Here is a 27666-nt window from a genome sequence, read left to right on the forward strand (position 1 = left end):
AAATTTTTGGTAAAAATGGAAAATAAAATCCTGCAGCAGAAATGGTATCAGATACCTTTATAATTAAATGGTTTTAACTTTCCAAATGGTGTTTTCTGAGGTTTTAAAATAGCAGAAGACTACTGACCACAGCAGTATACTAAATGTTGCCCCGAAGACTAACACATAGACATCCACCCACAATTATGTTTTTATCTGGGCCTAGCCAAAGTGACAGAACATTCCAAAACGCTCATTACATCAGCTTCATCTTCACATTTTTATGAGGTTCCAAGTGTTAAACAAACAAACAAACATACATAATTTTACAGTTAAGGCAAAGAGAAATTACATTAAATTACTTAAATAACCAAAACAGATTTCAGGTCAAGAAGAAAACATAGGTATTCAAATCCTAAACCACTCTCTGAAGTTATAACTCCACATAGTCTTAATATGACCAATTGCTCAGAAACTTTAGCTGTGTTTACAGAATACAAACCTTTGCACTGTATAAGTGGTCAGCATCTGGAGGATCGAGAATGGCCATATTTTTTTCTAAGGACTCTACTTCTCTGTGCATTACATAGAAATTGCAGTAATTTCCCAGCTGAAATGGTCTTGACAAAGGGAAAGCATCCACCCATGTAAACTGAGCATCAAAAAAGTCACTAGGTATATATAAATTCTGATAACGACGCCTTAGTTCCATCATGTCACAACTAGGACTGAAAAACAGACATAAATAGTGAATAAACAGCCTTAATACCAAAGATTATGCAAACATTTACTCAATTCTGAAGCTAAACATATAACCTTTATGGCTTAAAGCCAGCAGCAAATGGTCAATAAATAACGAGCTATGGAGGTGCAGAAAGGCACAGGAAATCTCATTTTAAAATTGCTTACTTACAACTTTGAATAACATATCTAAATGTTACCTTTATTTCTTTACTTTTTGTGTGTAGCTTAAAATTCATTAGAGAAGACCCTTTGAAATAACTTCAACCCCAGCTCCAGAGAAGATCTGAACAAAAGCAGTTCTGCCTCAGTTGAAATTGCACACTTTTAAGAAATTTACATTCACATAGAATGAAGATAAAGAAAGGATAGGAATGGTACAAAATTAGCATCAATGTTCCTCAGTCAGCTTTATACAGTATAGAAAAAATACAACTTTTATTCTATAGATCAAGAATTTGTACATACAAAATTAAAATTCACATGAAAGCAAAATCCAATGTTTTCTGGATTATCCACACTACAATACCTCTCAGTGTTAATGATTAAGATCTATACTTGACTGGTTTATTATGTAAAGAGAGGATGTTTGTTGCCTTTTAAATCTGGCAAAATGTTTTTTTTTAAAGGATCATTTCCTTTTTCCTAAGAAGCAAAGCTTTTAAAGGAAAGAAACTCAAAAGTAAATCAATCTGGTAAAAAGCCAAGAGAATTGTTAAAAGCAAAATGAAAAGCAGAAAATGCAATTTTCTGAAAAGATAACTACATTGTCTTTTTAAAAGACAACTAAAAACAAGGGTAAAATGTAAACTGATAATTTATAGGGGCATCTTTTTATTTGAAGCCTAAAAATAATAAATAATAGAACGACAAACTTGTTTGTCATTAGTGATTACTGACATAATTATACTTTATTTAAATAAAATTTTGCTGTCAAAACAATGAAAATGGGAAAAACAGGTACTTCAGTTTTGTTTTTGTTGTTTAAGAACTGGTACAAACAGAAAAGTATGTATAATAGCTTCCTAGCTTCCCATCACTAGAATTTTTGAAGCTGCATCTTATATAAGTAAAATCTTTATAAAATAAGAAATACAAATAAATCATGTCTTGGCATAGTCTCTTATAAATCATATTACTATATGAAAATCTTGATTTCCATGAATTAAAAGAAAAGGCATGAAAATTTTTATATGTAATGGGCTCATCTGGTGTTCTTGGGAATTTTATTTATAACGGGTTCATCCGATGTTCTTCAGAATTTACTTCAAAGTGGTGAAGTAAAACTGTGAAGTTCTAACTTAAAAGGAGAATGACAACTGTTCAATTTACATTCCACCATGCATCAGCTCTTCCCAGATGAGTTTAAAGCACAGCTGCACTACTTAGTATCTTTAAAGGCTGGAGAAGTGGTTTTAATTCCAAAAAGTTTTCCTTAAATATACAGACTAGATATTTTTAAGTATACAAGTAAACAGGGATTATATAGACTAGATATTTTTAATGATACAAATAAACAGAGATAAGGAAACTAGCATAAATTAAGAGTAGTTGCTGTCTTGACCACAAACAAGAGTAAATGAACACCAATTACCTAAGAAGTAAACAAAATTATCCAGCAAGATCTTTTTGCTATTGAGTAGCATAAATAAAACACACTGGTTTACTCAATCTAGAACAGAATACATAAAAATTTTAACTTTTGATAGTCCAATATTATGAACATTATCTATCAGTTTGCTCCTATGTAAAAGGCTTTAAAAAGCTGCTTTTAATAATTTATTTTTTACTTTACTGTCAATTTGATTTTTTTCTGTTAATTTTTCTTATACACAATTGCCAGTCCCAGGGCCTTTGATAATTCTCCCTTACTCTAATGGAAGGATTTACTCTAATCCTTCCATTAGAGTAAATCAGTCAATTACCCATTTGCCTTTCTATGAATTATAACTTTGCAGCTATTACTGAGTATCTACAATATGCCACACACACTGTTGCTTTAGATACATGAACTCACAATTCTGCTAGTAGCATTTTTGGTTTCCATTCTGAAGGCAAAGCCCAAAAACTCTCGGTAATTTGCCCAATACTCCTGATTCCAAAGACTGAAAAGTGTATTTATGTATACAAATACAAATGTGTGTTTCTATTATACTATAATGAAATATTTAATCCTTGAAATATTTAATGTACTGCTCTATTATTATCATACCACACACAATGAACAATGCATGAACTTATAAAGTTATCAATAAATCTGGATCTTAAATGATTCTAACTTTAAGGAATAACTTCATCTCAGAGGGACTGCCCTTTTCAATAGGCATCCGATATCTTTATTGAGTGCATGAAAATAAACCAATCTGCTAAGAACTGCTACTCAAATTGCACCTTTGCTCTTATATAAACTAAGAGCGCTAAATGTCAGGAAATAAAATTTGCAAGAAAAGTATCTCTGTATATAACACATCCTACCAAATTATTCAAAATTACAAACCTATTAATTTAATGAATCAATGGTGGGGGATAACTTACCAATCTAAAGAAAACTTGGAAAACTGAACTGTGTAACGTGGAACAACACGGCGAACTCTCCGAGGTGATCGTTCTCTCTCTCTTCGGGGAGATCTCTCTCGGGAACGTTTTCTCTGAGGAGATCTTTCTCTGGATCTACGTCTTTCTCTTTCCCTTTCACGACTTAAAACAAATTTTCCTAAAATCACTAATTTTCTGGCATTATCCAAAAGCTCTTTCATGAAATAATAGGTAATACAAGCAAAACTTGACAATATACTAATTAAAATAATTTTTAACTGTGATAAAATGGAGACTGGCTGGGATGCTCAGCTGGAGAGTATCTTCCCCATACACCAAGGTTATGGGGTTGATCCCCAGTCAGGGTACATACAAGAGTCAACCAATTCCTGGCTGGTGTGGCTCAGTGTAAAGAGTACCAGCCTGAGAACCAAAGCATCGCTGGTTGGATTCCGAGTTAGAGCACATGCCTGGGTTATGAGCCAGGTCCCCAGTAGGGGGCGTGTGAGAGGCAATCACACACTGATTGATCTTTCTCTCACTCTCTTCCCCTCTCTCTAAAAATAAATAAAATCTTTATTTTAAAAAACCTATTTATCTTTAGAGAGGGGAATGGAAAGAAACATCAATGTGTGCTTTTTTGGTAGCCTCTCACGTGGCCCCCTGTGGGGGGACCTGGCCTGCACCCCAGGCATGTGCCTCGATTGTGAATCAAATACACAACCCTTCAGTTCACAGCCCGCACTCGATCCACTGAGTTACACCAGTGAGGGTTAAATAGATAAATCTTAAAAAAATAAAAAAGTTAAAAAAAGAGTCAACCAATAAATGTATAAATAAATGGAACTATAAACTGATGTTTCTCTTTCTCGGTCTCTCTCCTTTAAATCAGTAAATAAATTTAAAAATTTTAAATTGTGGTAAAATATACATAACAAACTTAGCATTTTAATAATTTTTAAGCAGCATTAAGAACCTCACATTGTGCAACCATGACCACAATCAAAAATATACTTTGAAAAACATACCTCCGGTCATCTTTCCTGTTAGGCACTTGATCCCCTCTGTCATTCCTTCCTGAAAATCTGGATGGTGGATCTAATCTTCGTGCTGGTTGTGGCTGTGAAACTATTCGAACAGGAGGCTGCAATAAACCAGCTTTAAAAGATACAGAAAAAACATGTTAACTTATTTAAACAAATTTCCAAATCATTACCTGGTTATATTTTATAGATAGGAGCCTAGTATTTTAAGGCTCTGTGGCCCATGAATAGTAGAGACCATTTGGTATATTTGCATATTTTTTGGTAATGCTTTAAAAATGCAAAAACTATATTAATAAAGATAAAAACCTAAACAAATGAAAAAGAGAATATAACCCCATGTACTGCAGATTAAGAAACTACTTAAATGAGGCACTATTCTTTAAAGACACACAGCATTTTAGGAATGAAGTGAAAGGCAGGCCATAAGACTTTGGTAGCCTGTGCTCTTTCTACTGGGTAAAGCACACCTCAACACAGAAAAGTGTTCATTTTATAACATGGCAAAAGTGTTCATTTATAACAAGGTCACCCGTATGGCCTTGTTCAATATGATCAACATATATTTCACCCAGTTGCTAACTGGGTGAAATGCAACATTAATAGTAAAACAATGCTATTTGCTTGCCTGGGGGTAAAATATATAAATAAAAATGCAAAAACTATTTTTAGTTTAGGAACCATATTAAACCACACCATGGACCAAATCTAAGGGCTGTAGTTTGTCAACCCCTGATGTATTGACATTAAACCAAAGGCTGCTATACAGTAAGATACTTACAAGATGTCAAAGTATCATCCAGAGATAATCTACAGAGTTTTAAAAAACCCTCTTATATGGGTTTTATGGTTACCACTTGATCAAGTAATCAAATTTAGCATCTAAAATACTGGCAGTATCTGACAACATGCGCCTCCTAGTATGGTGCAATATGAATTATAAGACATCACCTATAAAAGCCTTTAGACTTAACCTCGAGTTTATAGTTTATATGGCAGATAGAGGAACAAGGTAAAAACATCACAGGGAATCAAGACAAATCCAGAATAGAACATTCCAAAAGAATCTACAAGCTGCCCTGGCTGGTGTGGTTCAGTGACTGAGGACCAAACTGCAAACCAAAGGGTCACCGGTTCGATTCCCAGGCAGGGCACATGCCTGGGTTGCAGGCCAGGTCCCCAGTAAGGGGTGTGACAGAAGCAACCAACCACACACTGATGACACACTGATGTGTGTGTTTTTTTTTTAAGATTTTATTTATTTATCTTTAGAAGGGAAGGGAAGGAGAGAAATATCAATGTATGGTTGCCTCTCGTGAGTCCCCTGCTGGAAACTGGCCTGTAACCCAGAAATAGGCCCTGTGTACCGTGACTGGGAATTGAACCGCGATCGTGTGGTTCGCAGGCCCATGCTCAGTCCACTGAAGTACACCAGCCAGGGTCAAACACTGATGTTTTTTCCTTCTCTTTCTCCTCCCTGTTCCCTCTAACAATAAATAAATAAATAAAATCTTAAAAAATAAAAAAATCTACAAGTCAACTAGTCCAATTTCTTCAAAAAGTCAAGGTAATAAAAATGGATGAAACTTGGCTTTCTGTTAGGTAACAAAAAACAATCTTAAAAGACAATGGGAGAGATCTGAATTTAAAAAGGATATTTAAGTGCTTTTTCTTAGATGCACCAATAGATTGTGGTAACATAAGAAAAATCTCTTTTAGGAAACATTGTTTAAGTATATGGGAGTGATATGTCATAATGTCTGATAATTATGTCAAACGTTTATTAAACTAATAGCATGTACTGTATTTTTTGGACAACAAGACACCCCCCATTTGGGGAGAAATAATGGCTGTTAATGCTGCTGTTGAGTTCTGTTTATATTTACATTAGTGAAATATTATGCTATTGAAATTTTTACCACATTTTTTGCTTCAAAATTTTTTCCCTATTTTCCTCCTCTAAAACCTAGATGAGTTTTATGGTCCTAAAAATGTATGTTTTTAAAAAAAAATATTCAAACAAAACACACTGGTAAAATGTAATTGTTCAAGGCTGTAAAGTATACAAGTGATCACGATACTGTTCAATGTTTTTATATACTTTAAAATTTTCATAAATAATTTGGGACAGGAAAAAGCAAACGTATGAATATTTCTTATGTTAAGTAATACCATATCAGCTAAAGACTAATGGGCTGCTGGTATTGCTGAAGGAATCCTAGTTGCCAACCAGGATTCCTCCACCCTTCTGCCAAGTAAACTTTCACACTACACTGATCCCTTCTTTCTCTTCTATTTTTTCCACCATATTCTTACTGCTCCTGTCAATCATTTACCAAATTCATGAGATTCATCATCACCAGAGACACTGCTTCCTTTATCTCTTCTCGAGACAGTGACGGGGGGGGGGGGGGGGGGGGGGGGTNGGGGAGCGGGGGGGGAGGTATTTAAGCCCCTATTAACAGCTGAAAACAAATCCTCTTAGGAAAGAAAGATGAGAAAAAATAATCAGAAATCATAGGATTAAAGGTAAGATACACAGAAGAACAAAGTAGTGTGGAAACCGGCTGGTATTACCTAGAGAGTTTAATATACATAAACCCTGAGACCCTGTAATTCCATCAGAAGAAACATGCCCTAGGGAAATCTGTGCACATTGCTCCTGACATATATATATTTGAACATTCATAGCAGCAGTGTCAGAAACTAAAAACTAGAAACAACCCAATGTTTACCAAAGAATAGATAAATTGTACAATATTTTATAATGGAATATTATACAATAAGGAAAATGAAGAAACAAGACACATGGAATAAGTGGTATGAAAAACTTGAACACAGTGTTGAACAAAAGAATTCTTACACAAATGACTATATAAATGGAATCAGATTATGTAGAATTCAAAAGCAAAACTAAACTGCATTAGGAGGATGTATATTTAGATGCTAAAACTATTACAAAAGAAAAGTTTAACTAGCAATGTTATATTTTTTTATCCTAGTGATTATACGGGTGTTCACTCATAACTTCTACTGTTATTTTTATCACTTTGTTCTAAGTATGTCAAAATGTATAATAAAAAAGTGCTGCAATTACATTTAAAAAGAACAATTAAGCAGGCTTCTATTAAGCCAAGGCTATAATTTTTAACATTGTTTTGATAAGAAAATGTCCACAGTTTCAAACACTGAATTTGTAAAGGAAAACTTAAACAATGAGAACTTAAAGTGCTATTACCAGACTCAACATGTATATAAAATGTTACATTCACAAGAAGGGAGTCTCAAAAACATTTTCTTCTATTACAGATACCCATAGGGGGGTAGGGGATTAATAGTGTTGAGCTTAAATTAACACATACCATGTCTTTGAATACCAGCAATAAAATAAAAATGTTTCCAAAAATAGCTATAAAAATGGAAGTGGTATACACAAAATACTTAATCTTCCTTTCAAGTACTGCGGAAGTCCCTGCCTTTTAGTATATGCTCATTATTTTAAACTGATAAGAACAGATACTACACTTGATCTTAGCCAAAAGGCCGAGAAGCCACACGCTCATTATTTTAACACTCGTTCTTTTAACAGTGAAACAGTTATGTATTAGTCTGAAACATAAAAAGCAAAGACACATTACATGTAATACCTTTCTGCTGTGGCTGCTGTAATAAAGGTTGTGGCTGAGTCTGCAGTAGTGGAGTAATAGAAGCTGCTGAAATCTGTGCCTGCAGCAGTGACTGAGGCTGGGGCTGAGCCTGAACACCAAATGTTGTCTGTGGTGCGATTGGCTGAAGTACAGCAGGAGGGGTCTTCAGTAAAGGTTGGGTTTGAGACTGATTCTTAAATAAATAAATAAAAATTTGTAAAAAGGAAGAAAAATCTTTGTGAATTATAAGACTCAGTTACCATGTTTCAATAATATCAAACTCTATATACCTGATTTGGTAGTGTCTGAATTCTCTGTGCATTCCATTTAAAAGGCATATTAGGATTATATGTAGCTTCAACCAATACTCTGTCACCCACTTGTGGGGTTTTCCCTTTGACAGCACTGGAAAAAAATTAAGTTAAATATAAATATATTTAAAAGAGATCCCCCCCCCAAAAAGCTGTACATACATGGTATTTTAAAGTAAATTATAGCTAACCTCAATAAACTGAATAAAAACTACAAAATAAAATCTACCTGATTTGGAAGCTTAAAAACCTCTTGTAAAAAGTAGATAATCCTTCAAGACTCAACTGTATTTTAAAACTGATGTTTCCACTTCTCTAAACACAGGGTTTGAAGTGGAAGAAATAGTTTTCCATCCCAATTTCTCCTAATATTGTGTCCTTCCCTCCACAACACTTTCTAATTTTATAACTCAAGAGTAAGATTTGCTTTGGACTTTGGAAAGATGTGAGAAATACACATAAAATGGAAAATAGGAGACCTACTTTCAGAAAATACATACAGTAATGAAACCTAACTTCCTAAATAAAGTACTTTTCAGGAAAGTCATTAAAAATATATGTGGCCCGCCCTGGCTGGTGTGGCTCAATGGATTGATTACCGGCCTGTGAACCAAAGTGTCGCTGGTTTGATTCTCGGTCAGGTCACATGCCTGGACTGCAGGCCAGGTCCCCAGTGGGGGGCATGCAAGAGGCAACTACACATTGATGCTTTTCTCTCTCTCTCTCTCTCTCCCTCCCTCTCCCTCTCTCCTTCCTTTCCCCCCTCTCTAAAAATAAATAAATAAAAAATTTTAAAAATATATATTTTAAATATATAAGGAAATTCACATTTTTTGCATTCCCCACAACACTTAAAAATACTATTTTCAGTATGTTAGTTTATCATTCAATCTTATTAATATTTCTATTTTAAAATACTCTTAGCATATATAGTCTAACAGAAGTTTAAAAGGCATATGACTGTCCTGATCAGCGTGGTTCAGTTGGTTGAGTGCTGTCCTGCAGGGTGAAAGATGGCCAGTTCCATTCTGGTCAGGGCACAAGCCTGGGCTGCCAGCAGATGCCAGGTTGGGGTGCATGCAAAAGACAGCTAACCAATGTTTCTCTCACACATTGATGGTTTTCTCCCTCTTTTTCTCCCTCCCTTCCCCTTTCTCTATAAATAAATAAATCTTTTTTAAAAAGAAAAAAAAAGCACACGACTATTTCAATCTCTAATATCACTGTATGTCTGCCCATGGAAAATCAGAAATGATAATTCACTCTTGTAAAACATTTATAAAGAATTCAGCCCTGACTGGTGTAGCTCAGTGGATTGAGCGTGAACTGTGAACCAAAGGGTGGTCGGTTCAATTCCCAGTCAGGGCACATGAGCCAGGTCCCCAGTGGGGGCTATGTTGAGAGGCAATCACACATTGATGTTTCTCTCCCTCCCTTCCCCTCTCTCTAGAAATAAATAAATAAAATCTTAAAAATCTTAAAAATAAATAAAATGTCATATGTGCTTAAAGAAAAAAAAAAGAATTTTTTTCATTGTTCAATAATCAAATGGTAACTTCAGTGACATTCTCCATCAAAAAAGGTCACAGGTACAAACATAACAAGCTGAATGATTAAAACAGAAGATTATAACTAAACCACAATCCTATGACACAAATAAGCAGGGGCCTCATCTATATATTTAATGTTAAACACAACAAGGCAACACCTAATGAAATTTACCTAAGCTGAAAGAATACATCTTCATCCACAAATCCAAACGTATCATGTAGTTTTGTAACCACCCCTGTGAAAACACGTTGTTTCTGAGGTTGAGTTTGTTGCTGACTGGACCTTGGTGTTGGATATGATACAGTTATCTGCGCTGCAGGCTGAGGAGTAGATAGGCTAAGACTTGTAGGCAGTGCAACAGCTGGCTATAAAACAAAATCAACATCAAATTAAGGTTAAGACTAAAATAGTCTAAAAATTAAAAATAATTACTTAACTGAAAATTCTAAAATTAATTTATCTGAAGTTAGAAATACATATACATACGTATACCTTCAGATGAGAATCAAGTCCAAAAATTTATGCTGTTTTTTATATATTTCATCAAGTTCCCTCAGATCAATGAAAACACAGGTTGTTCCAGGAAAAAGATATTATAGTACATTTAAACAACAGTGCGTATTTTAGCTCACTCTTAGAAATTTAAAATCCACAGTGGCATACCGAAGACTCAGGCAAGTCCCATGTAAGTGAAATAAGCCACACAGATAAAGAACAATCTGCACGAACTCATTTATGTGGAATTTCAAAACAGTACAGAACTCAAACAGAACCAAATGGTGGCTGCCAGAGGACTGTGGGAGAGTGGAGGAAATATATGTGAAGGTGATCAAAAAGAACTACCTTCCAGTTACAAGATAACTAACTTGAGGACACAATGTACAGCATGACGACTATAGCTGATAATACTATATTGTATATTTGAAAGTTGCTAAGAGAGATCTCAAGTTCTTATCAGAAGAAAAAAATCGTAACTATGCGAGGTGATGTATTTAACTAAACCTACTGTAGTAATAATCATTTTACAATATATAAATTTATCAAATCATTACAATGTACCTTTAAACTAATACAATGCTATATGTCAATTATATCTCAAACTGAAAAATATTAACTTTCATTGTTCTTTCCTGGCATAATCAAGCATGGATAACATCTTATTGATTAAAACTTCTGTATATAAAAAGAGATAAAAATCAAAATAAAGGAAAGGAACAATCATCTGCTTCTTCAAGTCAAACCATGGAATCTGTTTTATACCTGCTCAATAAAGCAAGTCTCCCAAGTTCTATAACTAAAAAAACAAATAAATAAAAGCAAAGTCCTATATACACATAGTAAAGGAACTCAGCATTTCTTAAACTATTATCGAAACCTTTTTCGCCTGCAATATAACATTTTAACATATTAAAGGTTTATGGACCATACTTTGGGAAATGCTATTAGAAGAAAAGACAAACTTTTACAGCTTTTCTACTCAATTGGGAAATTCTATTAGAATTAAAAATATGAAATAGATGTTAGCTGATTTTAATTAATAGAAAATGAAAAGTGAGGTTGGTTTCTCATTTGAAGGATACATTTTTAAAAAAAATCACAGATTCAAGACTAAAAAGGTATGCAAACTTACCCAGTAAAAAGCTTTTGTTCCTCAGCTACTCAGTTTCCTAACTATGGGGGGAATAGATATTAGAGACCCTGCTTGTATTTATTGGAGATCCTTAGGTACAGCATATAACCCAAGAATAATTTTTATATTCTTTAAGGATTGTAAAAAAGGAGAAAAAATGCAAGAGACTCTAAGTGGCCCAGAAAGCCTAAAGTAAAGTAGCACTACACACCAAAAGTTCAAAAACTTTTTAACAGTGCTAAAAATTAAGCTGACAGTGTAACAGTTACTTCACCTAAGATCAACCTTGAAAAGATAAATAACATGTACAAAAAGTTTTCCTAAATATTAGTTCAAAGAAAACATAAAGGCCAAAATCAAGACTGTTTAAAATAAAACCTCATAATTATTCAAACTAGATCACAGATAAATCTGCAATCGAAAACTGTATAAAACCAAAACATGCTTTCCATTTTTATTTAACATACTGCTAAACTAATATGTGAATCAAAAAAACATTCATCTTTAAACTGTGAAAGAACAACTTTGGTCTGCTCTTCATTCCAACATACAAAAGAAATAGTCAAACTAACCTGTGTTAAGAGGGTCTGCTGAGGTTGTTGTAACTGAAAATGGAAAACACAAACAAAAACAGGAGAGAAAAAAGAAAAGTATCAATCAGAATTGTTTCGTATATGCTTTCTTCATGTAAGACAAAATTCCTATTGCATGGGCATTTCTAATTAAGAAATATGCAAAAAGTAACAGATCATTAAGTGTAAGTTTTTCTATAGCTATTTCTAACAACTTTAGACCTGATACATAATCAACTGTTTCAATAACAATGAAGAAATTGATCTTTTTTGTTATTTTATACAAACAACCACCACAAAAAGCCCCACGTCAAGTCCTTAACAGGGAAGACTTCTGGTTCTGCCACGTGTTAACTGCCATGATACAGAAATGACTCAGTATCATCAATATGCTACTTGTATCAAAAAAACATCACTGGCTATCCAATTCATATACATGCACCTAAAATGAGCACTCTTGATGATGTGATTTGCCAATGCAAGCAGATGATAAAGACCACACACTCTGACATAAAATTTTTATAAGCAAAGTGTAACATTACCAGAAAGTAAAAGCAATTGGTATAAAAGAGGAAATTTTAAAACTCTGGAATAGAAACTTGACTTAAACTGGGCTAAAAGAACCTATAGTTCTAGTTCAAAACAGTTTATATGGAGTCACCATGTGTTAGAGGTTGAATCTATCAAATTACTGCCCTGGCCAGGTGGCTCAGTTGGTTAGTGCATAGTCCCGTGTACCAAAGGTTGAGGGTTCGATCCCCCATCAGGGCTCAGACCTAGGTTCAGTCCAATCCCTGGTCTGGGCATGTATGGGAGACAATGGACTGATGTTTCTCTCTTTCTCTCTCACTTCCTTCCTCTCCCTCTAAAATCAATATACATATGCTGGGGTGAGGATTAAAATAAATAAATAAAATTACCATTTTTCTGTAAATCAAAATTGATATTATTCTTCACTAAGAAAATGTGTTTTTTTTTAAAGAATACTCAATAAGAGCTTTTTAATTTTTTTATATTGGTAGTGGTGGCAGTGGTGGTGGTGGGTGGTAGTGACAGCTTTTTAATTCTTTAGGGATCAGACAGGGAGAAAAGATAACATTTCATTTTTATTTATAAAGACATAATCTACTCATAAGCTATTAAACCGTTGTAAAGATAGTTCAATAGAAAAGAAATTTCCTTATCTGTATAAAATAGAATTTTAAAAGACTGGAGTGATTCTAAACAAAAAGGCTATAATAATTTTGTTTTTCATCAATTCATTTGGTCCCACGTAATTAATTCTTCTTTTGTTTGATCTTGGGTTGCTTTTATTAACCCATCAGCTTCTACATTAGTTCTACAAATCCTTACTCAGTCCAGTGGTATAATCTTGAAGTTATTTAAGCAATGTGATTGAAAGTGTGTACTCCAGTGACTGTCACAATCCTTTCCTTGAGTCTCTGAACCAGTCTGGTGTCGAAGACGAAGATGCATTTCACCTAACTGCAAGAGCTTTCAAGAAAGCATCAGAGTAGAACAGTAACTTTGCTAGCTTTGTTAAAGGTCTAGAGATCTCACTACAGGCTTCTGAGTCAACAAAATTCATTCATCTGGACAGAATACACTTTCTTTCTTTCCTTCTTTCTTTCTCTCTCTCTCTCTCTCTTTCTTTCTCTTTCTTTCTTTCTCTCTCTCTCTTTCTCTCTCTCTCTCTCTCTTTCTTTCTTTCTCTCTCTTTTTAAAATATTTTATTTATTTATCTTTAGAGAGGAAGGAAAGGAGAGAGGAAGAGAAACATCAATGTATGGTTGCTTCTCCTGCATCCCCTGCTGGGAACTGGCCCCTGCTGGGAACTGGCCTGCAACCCAGGCATGTGCCCTGACTGGGAATCGAACCGCGATCGTCTGGTTTGCAGGCCCGTGCTCAATCCACTGAGCTACGCCAGCCAGGGCCTCTCTTTCTTTCTTTCTCTCTCTCTCTCTCTTTCTTTCTTTTAAAATTTTTATTTATTTATTTATCTTTAGAGGGGAAGGAGAGAGGGAGAGAAACATCAATGTATGGTTGCCTTTCGTGTGTCCCCTGCTGGGAGTTGGCCTGCAGGGAACTGGCCTGCAACCCAGGCATGTGCCCTGACTGGGAATCGAACCGTGATCCTCTGGTACTCAGGCCCGCGCTCAATCCACTGAGCTACACCAGCCAGGGCCTCACTTTCTTTATTTAAAAAAAAAAAAAAAAAAAGGCCCTGGTGTGGCTCAGTGGATTTCGAGCGTCAGCCTGCAAAACAAAGGGTTGCCAGTTCTATTCCTGTTCAGGGCACATGCCTGGGTTGCAGGCCAGGTCCCCAGTTGGGGGCACAGGAGAGGCAATCACACACTGATGTTTCCCTCCCTTTTTCTCCCTCCCCTCTCTCTAAAAATAAATACATAAAATCTTTTAAAAAAGAGTAAGTAATGTCTTTTTTAAAGGCATTAAAATGCCTTTAAAATGAACTAAAATGATAGTTCATTTTGAGTATTTACATTTTCATATGGTTCCATCTAAGACATAATCTTTAATAACATATTTCATAACAGCACTAAAATAAGTCTATGGGTATTTTGAAAACAAGATAGCCAACTTTAACATCAATCTCTTGTCAATTTTTAAAGTTTAAAGCAATGATTGGTAGGATGTTGTAATCATCCGGGAAAATACAATGCTTCTGATACCCCAAAGTACTTAAGCCAAGGATGAAACTGGGGCATGGATCTAGGGACAAGAACTTCCAAATGGAGCAGCCTGTTTCTCCGTGGTGTCTTCAGATCCAAGTGTTGGTTCCCCTTTATTGTTTCCCTTTTTCCTCTCCTGGCTGCTTTACTTTCCTGAAGCTTCTTAAAGGCACTGAGAAGGAATGAAACTGCTTCTTAACCCCGGAAAAGCCTACAATGCATGCTAAGGATAGATCCTACCCACATTTCTACAAGAAAAATGCTTTTCCTTGATAAACTTCTTCTAAGGTTCAGTTTTTCTTACCTCTTCCTACCATCACAGATATAAGACCTTGAAGAACATGATAGGAGTATGAGCCCAAGGAAAAGGGACCAAAGAAACTTAATTCTAGTCTAAGACAGGATTTTCAAATTGGGAGTAGAGTGGAAACTATAAGGGTAGATTCCTCTTATTTTCAACAATTCTATTTTAGTATTTTGTATGTTGGGTTTCAATATATAATAACATTAGAAAAAAGGGGGAAGGGTTGTGTTATTTAAAAAATAAAGGCTGAAAAAAAATAAATCAAAACAGCTTTTCATTTTCACATGTAGTCTAGTATAGCAAAGTAGGACTACAGGTTCCACACAAGAATTGAGCCAAAGACTCAGAAACAGAGATTGTCGACTGCATGTTTTCTTAGAAGCATGTTGCAAACACTGGCTGCTAATTGAAGACCTGGATTTTCAGAACCTGTCCCCTCTCTTCCTTTTCCTTGAAGACATTCTTTTCTACTTACCTCATTTTCCTAACCCCCCTGAAATTCAAATGACACATCAAGGTAGTAGATAGGAAAATAAATTGTGTATGATTAAATTTGAAACATAATGATTTTAAAAACAAGTTTTTAACATGGAAGACATAAACTAACCTGTTGCTGCACACTATACAAGGCCTGCTGAGGTTGTGAGTATTGCTAGAAAAAAAGATTTTTCAAAGAAAAATATGTACATTAGTATTATATATTCTCAAAAAGCAATATAAATACAAACATACAAATTATAACCAGAATTACACTGAAAAGAAATTTTATGGAACAGCTCAATGAAATCTAAAATAAACAAAATAGTGATTATAACTCTGGGATCCATCAAGAACTGAATTTTGTTCAAATAATTAAGATACAAAAACAAGATACAATTTAAGAGCCCGACTATGAAACTACATCGCTCTATATATCCTGGACATATGCAATTTTTTTTTTCCAGAAAAAAAAAACCAAGCACATTAAAAACCCACAATTAGCCCTGGCTGGTACAGCTCAGTGGATTGAGCGTGGGCTGGGAACCAAAGGGTCACCAGTTCAATTCCCAGTTGGGACACATGCCTGGGTTGCAGGCCAGGTCCCCAGTAGGGGGTGTGTAGGAGGCAACCACACATTGATATTTTTCTCCCTCTTTCTCCTTCCCTTCCCCTCTCTCTGAAAATAAGTAAACAAAATCTTTTAAACCAAAAAAAAAAAAGAAAAAGAAAACCCACAATTATTCATTCTTTAAGAAGTGAAGGTGCCTATCCTTGTTACACAGATCTGATAGTTTTCTATGTCACATAGCAAAACCTATTAAAGATTCACCTGTTGCAATGCAGCTGCTGCAGCTGCGGCTTGTTGCTGCAATGCTGCAGTTTGAGTTAACTGATAGTTTGCTGGGGTTTGCGTGGTAAGGCCTGCTGCCGCCAATGCAGTTTGCTGTGTATAAATGGTAGGAGATGCTCCAAGGAGTGATGGCTGCTGAACACCCAATGCAGCTAAAATGAGATTGGGGGGGGGTGGGGGGTGGGGAGTGAGAAATCAAGATTATTTGGATACCTTCCAGAAATATTTCACAAGAGTTTAGTTATGCATTATGGTCTGCCATGATTTATTAAAAAACCCAGAGAAACTTTTTGTAATGCTCACTGAATTTAATTTATTAATGTCCCACCCGAGATCCCAATGGTTTTGTATTAAATGTTGATGTCATGTTAGATATAAGAAAATATTAATCTACAAAATTAAACTATAGAATGAACCTGCAATCTCACTTAAACCACATGGCTAAATTACCCATGAATAAGTATTTTTCAGAAAAAAAAAAAAGAAAGAAAACCATACTGTTCGGGGGTGGGGAGGGAGGGAGAAAGTATTTTCAGGAAAAGTAAACAACAAATTATTTCACTACAAAATTAATGTTTTATCTTCAAGCAGATAAGAATCACACATTAAGGCAGTGTTGCTGAGTTACCCATCCTTAAACCTTCCTACTGGACAAACTATTCCCGTACTTTTACTCTACATTAAAAAAAATGTAAAACTAGGCCTTGGCTGGTGTAGGTCAGTGGATTGAGTGCCGACCAGCAAACCAAAGTGTCACCAGTTCAATTCCCATTCGGGGCACATGCCTGGATTGCAGGCCAGGTCCCTGGTAGAGGGGCACACGAGAGGCAACCGCACGTTTCTCTTTTTCTCCCTTCTTTCTCATCTCTTTAAAAATAAATAAAATAAAATCTTTAAAAAAATTTTTTTAAACACTTGTAATTGAAGTTTTTTTTTAAAATATTTTATTTATTTATCTTTAGAGGGGAAGGGATGGAGAGAAGGAGAGAAATATCAATGTATGGTTGCCTTTTGTGCATCCCCTGCTGGGAGTTGGCCTGCAGGGAACTGGCCTGTAACCCAGGCATGTGCCCTGACTGGGAATCGAATTGCGATCGTGTGGTTCGCAGGCCCGCGCTCAATCCACTGAGCTACACCAGCCAGGGCTTAAAAATAAATAAAATAAAATCTTAAAAAAAAATTAAAACCAGCCCTGGCTGGTGTAGCTGAATGGATTGAGTGCGGGCCTGTGAACCTCATGATCGCGGTTCGATTCCCACTCAGGAAATCAAACTGGCCTGGGTTATAGGCCAGTTCCCGGCAGGGGACACACCAGAGGCAACCATACATTGATATTTCTTTCCCTCTCTCCTTCCCTTCCCCTCTAAAGATAAATAAATAAAATATATTTTTTTAAAAAGTCATTATTAAAAAAAAAAAGTAGGACTTCTGCCAAGATGGAGGCATAGGTGGAAACACTGTGCCTCCTCTCACAACCAAGTTTAAAGTCAACAAAGTTTCAGTAACAAAAACACAGCCAAAACACAGAAAATTGAACTATACGGAAGTCCAATAACAACAAACCATTCAACCAGACCAGTAAGAGGGATGGAGCCCGCAGCAGAGCAGGGTCCAGCAGAAAAGATCTCCCAACCCAGGTGCGCAGGCAGCCGTGGGTGGATCCCAGGTGTGGGGTAGCAACAGGCAGACCCAGTGAGGGCACAAGGTGGCAGGATGACTGTGGTCACACATTCGCACGCAGATAAACCAGTGAAGGAGCAAGCAGTGAGACAGACTGACTGCCCAGGCCCCAGTGGCAGGAAGCAGCAAAGGAGACTGCCATTGCCCCTCTTTGACCCCACCCCCACATACAGCATCACAACCCAGTGAGTGGCCCCGTCCTGGTGAACATCTAAGGCTCCACTCCTCTTACGTAACAGTCCAAAATATGGCTCAAGAAGAACTCAAAGCCCCAGAGCCCATAACTCTAAGCGAAAAAGAAATAGCGAACCTCTCAGATGCACAGTTCAAAACACTGGTCATCAGGATGCTCACAGAACTGGTTGATTTTAGTCACAAATTAGAGGAACATATGAAGGCTAAACTAATTGAAATGAAGGGAAATGCACAGGAAACCAAAAGTGATGGAAAGGACACTGGGACTCAAATCAATGGAGTGGACCAGAAGAAAGAACGAAACATCCGACCAGAAAAGAATGAAGAAAAAACAAGAATTCAAAAAAATAAGGAGAGGCTTACGAACCTCCAGGACATCTTTAAACATTCCAACATCCAAATTATAGGGGTACCAGAAGGAGAAGAGGAACAGCCACGAGTGGAAAACTTATTTGAACAAATAATAGAGGAGAACTTCCCCCGTCTGGCAAAGGAAATGGACTTCTAGGAAATCCAGGAAGCTCAGAGAGCCCCAAAGAAGTTGGACCCAAGAAGGAACACACCAAAACACATCATAATTACATTAGCCAAGATTCAAATGAAGGAGAGAATCCTAGAAGCAGCAAGAGATAAGGGGACAGTCACCTATAAAGGAGTACCCATCAGACTGTCAGCTGATTTCTCAAAAGAGACCTTACAGGCAAGAAGGAGCTGGAAAGAAGTATTCCAAGTCATGAAATCCAAAGACCTACAGCCAAGACTGCTCTATCCAGCAAAGCTTTCATTTAGAATGGAAGGGCAGATGAAGAGCTTCTCAGATAAGATCAAATTCAAGGAGTTCATCATCACCAAGCCCTTATTATATGAAATGTTAAAGAGACTTATCTAAGAAAAAGAAGATGAAAAATATGAACAATGAAAGGACAACAAACTCACAATTATCAACCACACCTAAAACAAAAGCAAACCAAGAGGACAGCTAGATCAGCAGACCCATAGAAATGAAGATCACATGAAGGGTTAGCAACAGGGGAGTAGGAGGAGGAAAAGCAGGGAGAAGGTACAGAAAATAAGTAGCATAGATGGTAGGTAAAAAATAGATAGGGGAGGGCAAGAATAGTAGGGGAAATATAGAACCTAAAGAACTTGAGACAAGTGGTCATAAACTAAAAGGGGGGAATGGTGGGGGAGGGTGTGTGCAGGGTGGAGGGGAATGAAAGGGGGGAAGAGAACAACTGTAATGGTATAATCAATAAAATATATTAAAAAAATAATAAAATAAAACAAAAGCAAACCAAGAGGACAGCTAGATCAGGAGCAGAACCATAGAAATGAAGAACCCATGGAGGGTTAGCAACAGGGGAGTGGGAAGACGAGAAGAGGAGAGAAGGTAGAGAAAATAGCATAGACAGTAGGTAGAAAATAGATAGAGGGGAGGGCAAGAATAGTAGGGGAAATATAGAATCTAAAGAACTTGAGACAAGTGGTCATAAACTAAAGGGGGGGGAATGGTGGGGGAGGGGGTGTGCAGGGTGGAGGGGAATGAAGGGGGGAATAGAACTGTAATGGTATAATCAATATAATATATTTTTTAAAAATATATTTAAAAAAAGTAAAACCAGGAAACTGACAAAAGCAACACTTTAAGCACACAAAAAAATTATTTTAGTGCACTATTGTACTGAGGAATGAGAGAGAAAATTAATCACATAGTAACTTAAAATGATGATGTACGTAACAAAAATACTGGAGAGGTCTCTGAATAACAGGTTTAAGTACTATATGTTTAAGGTATGGGGAGACCAAAAAACCCTGGTATTTATAAAAAATTGTGTATTTATTCTTACACGTTTAAACTTTAGTTTAAAGTTTAGTCACCTTCCAAGTATTCTTCATTTGAATCAATAAACCAATCAGGTCTTTCCAATGTCCCAAACAGTTTTTGAACTCGCCTGTTTTGGTGCCTTTTAGTCCTTCTGCTTTTTTGTTGTTGTTGTTCCACCTATTCCACACTGGCAACATGTTTCCCTTTGAGGACTTTTTTCATCCAGGGAAACAAAAAAAAGTTGCTCAGGCAAGATCAAGTCAATAGGGAGGGTGGGGCAGAGTGAGAGGATCATGTTGTTTTTTGGTCAGAAAGTGCTGAATGCTCAGCTCTGTGAGTAGGTGCAGCTTGTGCCTCACCCACTATAAATCACCCACTGAGAAATGGGCAAGAGCCTGGAGTCGTAAAAAACAAAACCAAAACCAAAAAACCCCACACTCGTCACTGATGCCAATCACAGTGTCTCACAACAATGACAGCTGGTACACTGATAACACTTCAAAATGTATAAACTTTGAATTGTTCAAACTGGAACAATGACTAGCTCCCCAGGACATTAAAGTTTGAAAAAAGGGAACTAAAATCTAAGAAACAGTGAATTAAATAAGCACATACTTTTACATCAGGATTTTCCAGAACCTTTAATATGTCCCAAAGAATTATGAATCTCAAAGAGGTTACAGTAAAAGCAATATTTGCTCACAAAACACTCCCTTTCCCAATAAGTCTTGCTTTTATCTAAGAATAATTTGAAAAAAAGCTCCTCTATAGCTATTCATTACCCTATAGAAAGAACAGAATTATGCTTGCAGAACAGAACAGAGAATAATAAACTAAATAAAGCATCTTAGTCTGAAATATCCCAGAAAAATTTTTAGAAATGTGAAATTCATTACTAATCACTTAAGAATACAAATTAATTTTACTTAAAAATAAAACAAACCAACAACAAAATAAGGTAAAAACAAAAAACAGCTCTAGCTGGTGTCGTTTATTGGATTGAGTGTGGGCCTGAGAACCAAAGGATCATGGTTTGATTCCCAGTCAGGGCACATGCCTGGGTTGCAGGCCCTAGCAGGGGATGCACAAGGCAACTATACATTGATATTTCTCTCTCTCTCTCCTTCCCTTCCCCTCCCCTCTAAACATAAATTTAAAAAAAAGAAAGAAATCCTGTTTGGGATTACTGCAAATTACTAATCAGTCCCTGCAAAAACACTATACACAATATGAAGAGGAGAAAAAAGAAAGAGAACCTAAGGTAGGGGAAAAAAAATCCTCCTAAACATCCTATATACTGCTAAATCCCTACCACATTAATGTTTTCTCTTTTGATTTTAAGGTAAGTTAGATGCCACAGATAAGCAGAAAGGAAAAACAGGACTAACTAAATTAATTTAAATAGAAGTGGGGAATATCTTAACACCAATGTACGTCCAAAATGAGGTTAACTGCAACAAGAATAGAAAAAAAAAAGGTACCAAAATCTAGGGCACAGATTCTAACTAGTGGGTCCTGCCAACCTTCTGAAATTATATGCAAAATTTCAGACCAGAAATTCCAGAACTTTCAATAAAGGTTAAGAACCACTGTTTTAGGATAATGGAAGCAAAATTCTCATGTAATCACCAAACATGGAAAGACTAGGAAAAATTATCAGTATTTTAAGTTCTAAGCACCTCCTTTACCCACCCGAGCTTTGACCTCAGCTCTGTTTCACTCCCCCGGTAACAATTTCTAGAACTTCGGAAAGTACTGATAACTGCCACAGTAGAAGGTATCAGAGCCAATTTCTCAGAGAGCCTATTTTTTTCCTATAGCTTTTCTAGCTGTTCTGGACTCTGGCAGCATACAGCAGCCCAGCATTAAGCATAGGTGGGATAGTCGACACCAAACACTTCTCTTTTCTACTGTTGCCAGTCAATGTGATGAATTAGAAACTACAAAACACATTAATTGGTAATGAAGAATTCAACTGCCACGAGAAATTTGTGGGAAGAAAATTTACATTCTAGCACTCCTCTGACACTAATTCAAATTGTGTAAAATCACTGAGCGTGTGGTTGTGGCTTTTATACATCTGTAATATGGCTCTTTTAAAGTTCACTGACATTTGAGATTTTAATCTCAATAAAGTATGTATTTCATTAATACTCATTAATGCTCCTTTCTGTGAATATCTGAACAGCTATCCTTGCATATTTGTATATAACACTCTTCACTCTTATTGTGATTATGGTAAAATCCCTCAACATAATTCTGTAACTTGTAAAGTACAAAGTTATTAACATCTGATTTAATCTTTCTATTTAAGTAGCTGAACACTTGTTAGCCATAGATCTTTTCCAATGATCCATATTGGAACAGTCTGTTCATTTATCTAATTCAATATGATTGCTGAAGGTCTCCTGACTCATCTGAAATATCCTTATCACAATGTATCAATACTTTCACAAACGAACCTATGAAACGAGCCCTATATGGCCACAGGCTACCAGAGAAATCCATAAATTTAAGGGCTAAATGTTTTGTTAAATCTTCAAGGACAAATGTTATTATTATTTTCTAAAATGTAAAATAAGGCCTTGACTGGTGTGGCTCAGTGGGTTGGGCATGGCCTTGTAAATCAAGAAGTCATCAGTTTGGTTCTTGGTTGGGACACATGACTGGGTTGTGGGTATGTGAGAGGCAATTCATCTATTTGTCTCACATATCAATGTTTCTGTCCCTCTCTGCCTCCCTTTCCTTCTCTCTAAAATAAGCAAATAGCCTTGGCTGGTATGGCTCAGTGGGTTAAGCACCAGATTTGGAACCAAAGGGTCACCAGTTTGATTCCTAGTCAGGGCACATGCCTGGGTTGCAGGCCAGGTCCCCAGTAGGGGGCCACACAGTGGTGTTTCTCTCTTTCTCCCTCCCTTCCCCTATCTCTGTAAAACTAAAAAAAAACTTTTAAAAAAATAAAATAATACATAAAATCTTAAAATAAAAGAGGAACGTGCCCCTTGTCTATTGTCCCTTGGTCTTATCAAACTTACTGTTAAATTTTAAACTCCTTCTTACCTTTATATCTCAGGGCTTTATCTTTACTAAAATGAGTCTAACTTTTGAGATAACAAATACAGTTGAAAATTCCAAACTGACCTGAGAAACTTCATTTTTTTTTACCTTTAGTGGAATTATTTAAAGGACTGGTTAGGCAATGCTTTATTCTTTGAAATTTACATGTATCGATATATGTCCTAAAAGCCATCTTATGTTAATTAGAAAGAAAAACAACATGAAGACATGGGGGATTCTTTTTATAATTTGTAGATTTACTAAAATATTTTTAACCCAATTTTCAAATCAAGTGAACAAGTTTTCTAAATGTTATTATTTAATATTCTTCCTAAGAAATGACCTTTAAAGGTTAGATTTCACATAAGCACAAAACCTTTTTAAAGTTTATTTTATTCTCATTCAAGAGAGAAGGGAAGGGAGAGAGAGAAACATTGATGTGAGAAATATCAGTCGGCTGCCTTCTGCATGTGCCCCCAATGGGAGATCAAGCCTGTGACCTGGACATGTGCCCTGACCAGGAATCAAACCAGCAACCTTTGGGTTACAGAAGGATGCTGCAACCAACTGAGTCATATCAGCCAGAGCCAAAATCTTTTTTTTTTAATGTATTGAGTTTAGAGAGAGAGAGAAAGAGGAAAGGGGGGGGGGGGAGAAAGAGAGAGAGAGAAAGAAAAGGAGAGAAAGAGAAACATTGATTTGTTGCTCCACCCATTCATTGGTAGCTCTTGTGCATCTCCTGATGGGGGATCAAGCCCACAACCTTTGGCATATCGGCAGGCCACTCTAATCATCAGAGCCACCCAAATGGGCTCAAATATGAAGCCTCTGATGTCCCCATGCACAGGTAACTCTTATAATCAGACAACTCAGTGGTCAATCCACTGCATGGCGTTCAAGGTTCTGTATCAAGCCCACAACATACTGAATGACTGGAAATAACACCTTTTAAGAATAAGAAATTAAGGCATTAAGAATTAAAAGAGACAAAAGGTATAAACTTCCAGTTATAAAATAGTCATGGGATATTTTTTAAAAGGCACAAAATAGTATTTTAAATATAACATATTCTAAGTGTTGAAATCTTCAATAACAGCATTGTTCAATATACCAGCCAGCCGCCTTATGTGGCTATTTCTATTTCAATTTGTGAAAATTAAATTAGAAATTCAGTTCCTCAGTCACACTAGTTCAAGTGCTCAATAGCCACATTTGGCTGGTGCCTATATATTAGATAATGAAGACACAGAATATATCTATCATGACAGAAAGTTGTTCTAAGTGGAAAAAAAAAACCCCTAACTAAAGCAGTTGTATGGGGTGCTGAAAGTCTCTATAAGATTACTATACTAGCAGGCAACAGCTCTTCTACTCTCTTGAAGTTGCACCAAAATGATGACTAGTGATTCTAGCTATAGTCTCTTCCAGCTACTGTTCCAAATAATTGTAGATGCAATTGTCCTTCCAGGCAATGAAGATACCTAATGTCATGATTTCCTCCATCCCTAATTGCATCAGATATTTACCTGCTTTTCAACCCCATCTCTTTCAAAGATTCTTGTATCGCCCAGTGTTAATACGCACACTTTCAATGTTATTTCCAATACATTTTCAGCTATATTGAAATCATTTCCCAGATCATGAAACAAGAGAATGCAAGAGAAGCCACAATTGCATACACACAAGTTGCACACTCAAGATACAGAGATGGGGTACTAACTGGTTTGCAGTTTGTCATGTTAACACAGCTGTCACAGAATGAGAGCAAAGTTAAAGACATACTCAGAGGAAGAAGAAAAAATCTGCATTCACAATGAGCCTTTACAGACTTTATGGGCATGTTTTCTTTCACTCTTAGAAAAATGTTTTAGACAATCAGCTATTACATAGCACTAATAATGGGTTAAACACCCATATCAGTAGCAATCCTTATCTACCAACTGAGCTGGAAACATCCAACTCTATCAATTGATAACTAATGTAAGTGAAGTACACACAGTACATCAGGTGTTATTTCTGTGAAAAGACCACGAATCCTGGAATTTAAGAATCTGAGCTGCTGATTCAAAAGACTTTTTTTTAATTTTTAAAAGATCTTATTTATTTATTTTTTAAGAGAAGGGAACAGAGGGAAAAAGAGAGGAAGAGAAACACCAATTGGTTGCCTCTTACATGCCACCCACTTATATTCCCTGACTGGGGAATCAAACTGGAAAGCTTCTGCTTTGCAGAACAAGGCCCACACCAGTCAGGGCAAGAGATTAGGTTTTGAAGGATGACCATCGGGTCAGAATGAAGAGGTAGAAAAAATGTAGTTATAATTAAATCACATACATTGGTAATAGCTTCAGCCCCCTGTGTTAAATTAAAAGCACCACATAAACTAATTCCTGAACCAGTTCATTTTTCTCTACAGCAACAATGTAGTCAACTCACAAACGGTCAAAAGAAACGGGTGAGAGAATAGGTCTGAATCCATTCCGACATTTTAATACCAAACACACATTGATATTACTTATATTCTTAAAATAATTTTATCTCTTTTTAGAAAGAGGAAGGGAGGGAGGGAGAGAAACATTGACTGGTTGCCTCTTGCATGCCCCCAACTGGGTCACAACCAGCAACCCAGGCATGTGCTCTGACCAGGAACCAAATTGGCAACCTTAACCTCTGCAGGCCAACAGTGAACCCACTGAGCCATTCCCACACTTCAATAATATTGTTGCATTTATGAGTATACACATGAAAATGTTCTGAATCAAATATACTTAAAGATATCCTGCCCTGGCTGGTGTGGCTCAGTGGATTGAGTGCCAGACTATGAACCAAAGGGTCACAGGTTCAACTGCCAGCCAGGGCACATGCCTGGGTTGTGGGCCAGGTCCCCAGTGGGGTGCATGAGAGGCAACCACACATTGATGTTTCTCTCCCTCTTTCTAGAAATAAATAAATCTTTAAAAATAATTGTACATACGCGTGCACACACACACATGATCCTGAATCAATATACTTTATCTAAGGGCTATTCTAAATTCAATCAGTGATTCAATCAGTGATTCTTTCCGTGTCTTTTTACACAACAGAAAAACTGTGAAAACTTTCAAACCTAAAAGCTCTGGTCCCAAATATGACTGTCAGTAAATCTGTACTATAAAACACTTCAGCTAGAGGATGGAAACATAGGATAAATACTAAGAACAAGTATTTCAGTGTCAAATTAGACCTAGAAAGTCAGAAGATCTTGAATACCACCCCAAGGAGTTTGACCTGTATTCAAAAGTCCTTGAAGATATTTCTGCAGGTGAACGTTCTGAGGTCCTAACATTGATTCTCCTGTGACTGGGAAGACCTAAACAAAACTTCACCTTCCTTCATCTGTTAAAGAAAGTTTAGAAAGATCTATAGCTCAGGCCCCACCCAGCTTTTGAAAATTCTGTGATTTTTTTAAAAAAAAGATTTTATTTATTTATTTATCTTTAAAGGGGAAGGAGAGGGATCTTTAAAGGGGAAGGAGAGGGAGAGAAACATCAATGTATGGTTGCCTTTCGTGCGCCCCCTGCTGAGAGTTGGCCTGCAGGGAACCGGCCTGCAACCCAGGCAATGTGCCCTGACTGGGAATCAAACCGCGATCCTCTGGTTCGCAGGCCCGCACTCAATCCACTGAGCTACACCAGCCAGGGCCTGAAAATTCTGTGATTTTTAGAGCATCACCACCAAGTAAGAGATGAGAAAAGAGCTTCCCGACTTAAGTGAAGGACCTGTGCTAAGCACTATAGATTAAGATACAATGATTTGGGAAAGGTATGGAAGGGCCTTAAATGAGACTTTGGCATATAAAACGTAAGCAAAAGAAAGCTGCTACTGATGCAGATATCCAAACGTGAAGTGCAGGGGGCCTAAATGCAAAATGGAAGAGTATACTGAAGGTGCTTTCAAAGGGGAAAGGGTCAAGCTTTGGTATGACTAAATAGGGCAGTTAAAAGAAAATTAAAGGCATCCAGGAATCATGAAACCCAGGAATTACTGACTTTTTAACCGAATAGGCTCAGTATTAAAATTAATCAGGAACAATTCAAATACCGATCCTCAATTTTACAATAGGTTTTGGCAATAAACTGCTAGTATGCATACTTTTACTAAAGTTTTTTTTTAAGATTTTTATTTATTTATCTTTAGAGGGGAAGGGAAGGAGAGAAGGAAAAAAGTATCAATGTATGGTTGCCTCTCGTGAGTCCCCTGCTGGGAACTGGCCTGCAACCCAGGCATGTGCCCTGACTGGGAATCGAACCACGATCGTGTGGTTTGCAGGCCCGTGCTCAATCCACTGAGCTACACCAGCCAGGGCTACTTTTACTAAAGTTTTTAATGTTACTTTAAATATGTCAACTGTCTGAATGCACTAAAATTTTCAAATCACTGTTATCTGAGAACTTTTATTAAAAATGCAAAATAACCTTAGAAAATTGAAAAGTCATTAAACTGAACAAAACCATGTTGATATATAAAAAAGGAAATCATAATTTTTAGATTTTAGTCTGAAGAAAAAATGAGTCAGGAATATAGGTAACAAATATCA

The 27666-nt window shown here is 36.5% G+C and overlaps 1 protein-coding gene and 1 pseudogene across 2 annotated transcripts in view; both read right to left on the reverse strand.

Moving 5' to 3' along the window:
* The window catches only part of CCAR1 (cell division cycle and apoptosis regulator 1), a 56990-nt gene that overhangs the window by 25115 nt on the left and 4209 nt on the right, over positions 1 to 27666 (reverse strand). For both annotated transcript variants that reach the window (XM_037029159.1, XM_037029158.1), the window contains exons 3-11: positions 16313 to 16485; positions 15611 to 15655; positions 12010 to 12042; positions 9979 to 10172; positions 8236 to 8350; positions 7946 to 8138; positions 4284 to 4413; positions 3256 to 3417; positions 482 to 707 (exon numbers count right to left, since the gene is read on the reverse strand). In XM_037029159.1, the coding sequence (XP_036885054.1) occupies positions 482 to 707; positions 3256 to 3417; positions 4284 to 4413; positions 7946 to 8138; positions 8236 to 8350; positions 9979 to 10172; positions 12010 to 12042; positions 15611 to 15655; positions 16313 to 16485 (1271 nt within the window). The remainder of the gene's footprint in view (positions 1 to 481; positions 708 to 3255; positions 3418 to 4283; positions 4414 to 7945; positions 8139 to 8235; positions 8351 to 9978; positions 10173 to 12009; positions 12043 to 15610; positions 15656 to 16312; positions 16486 to 27666) is intronic.
* Positions 7625 to 7853, reverse strand: LOC118975446 (uncharacterized; annotated as a pseudogene).

This window comes from Sturnira hondurensis, unplaced genomic scaffold (assembly GCF_014824575.4).
Source record: "Sturnira hondurensis isolate 20B ecotype Veracruz unplaced genomic scaffold, ASM1482457v3 Scaffold0020237, whole genome shotgun sequence".
NCBI lineage: Eukaryota > Metazoa > Chordata > Mammalia > Chiroptera > Phyllostomidae > Sturnira > Sturnira hondurensis.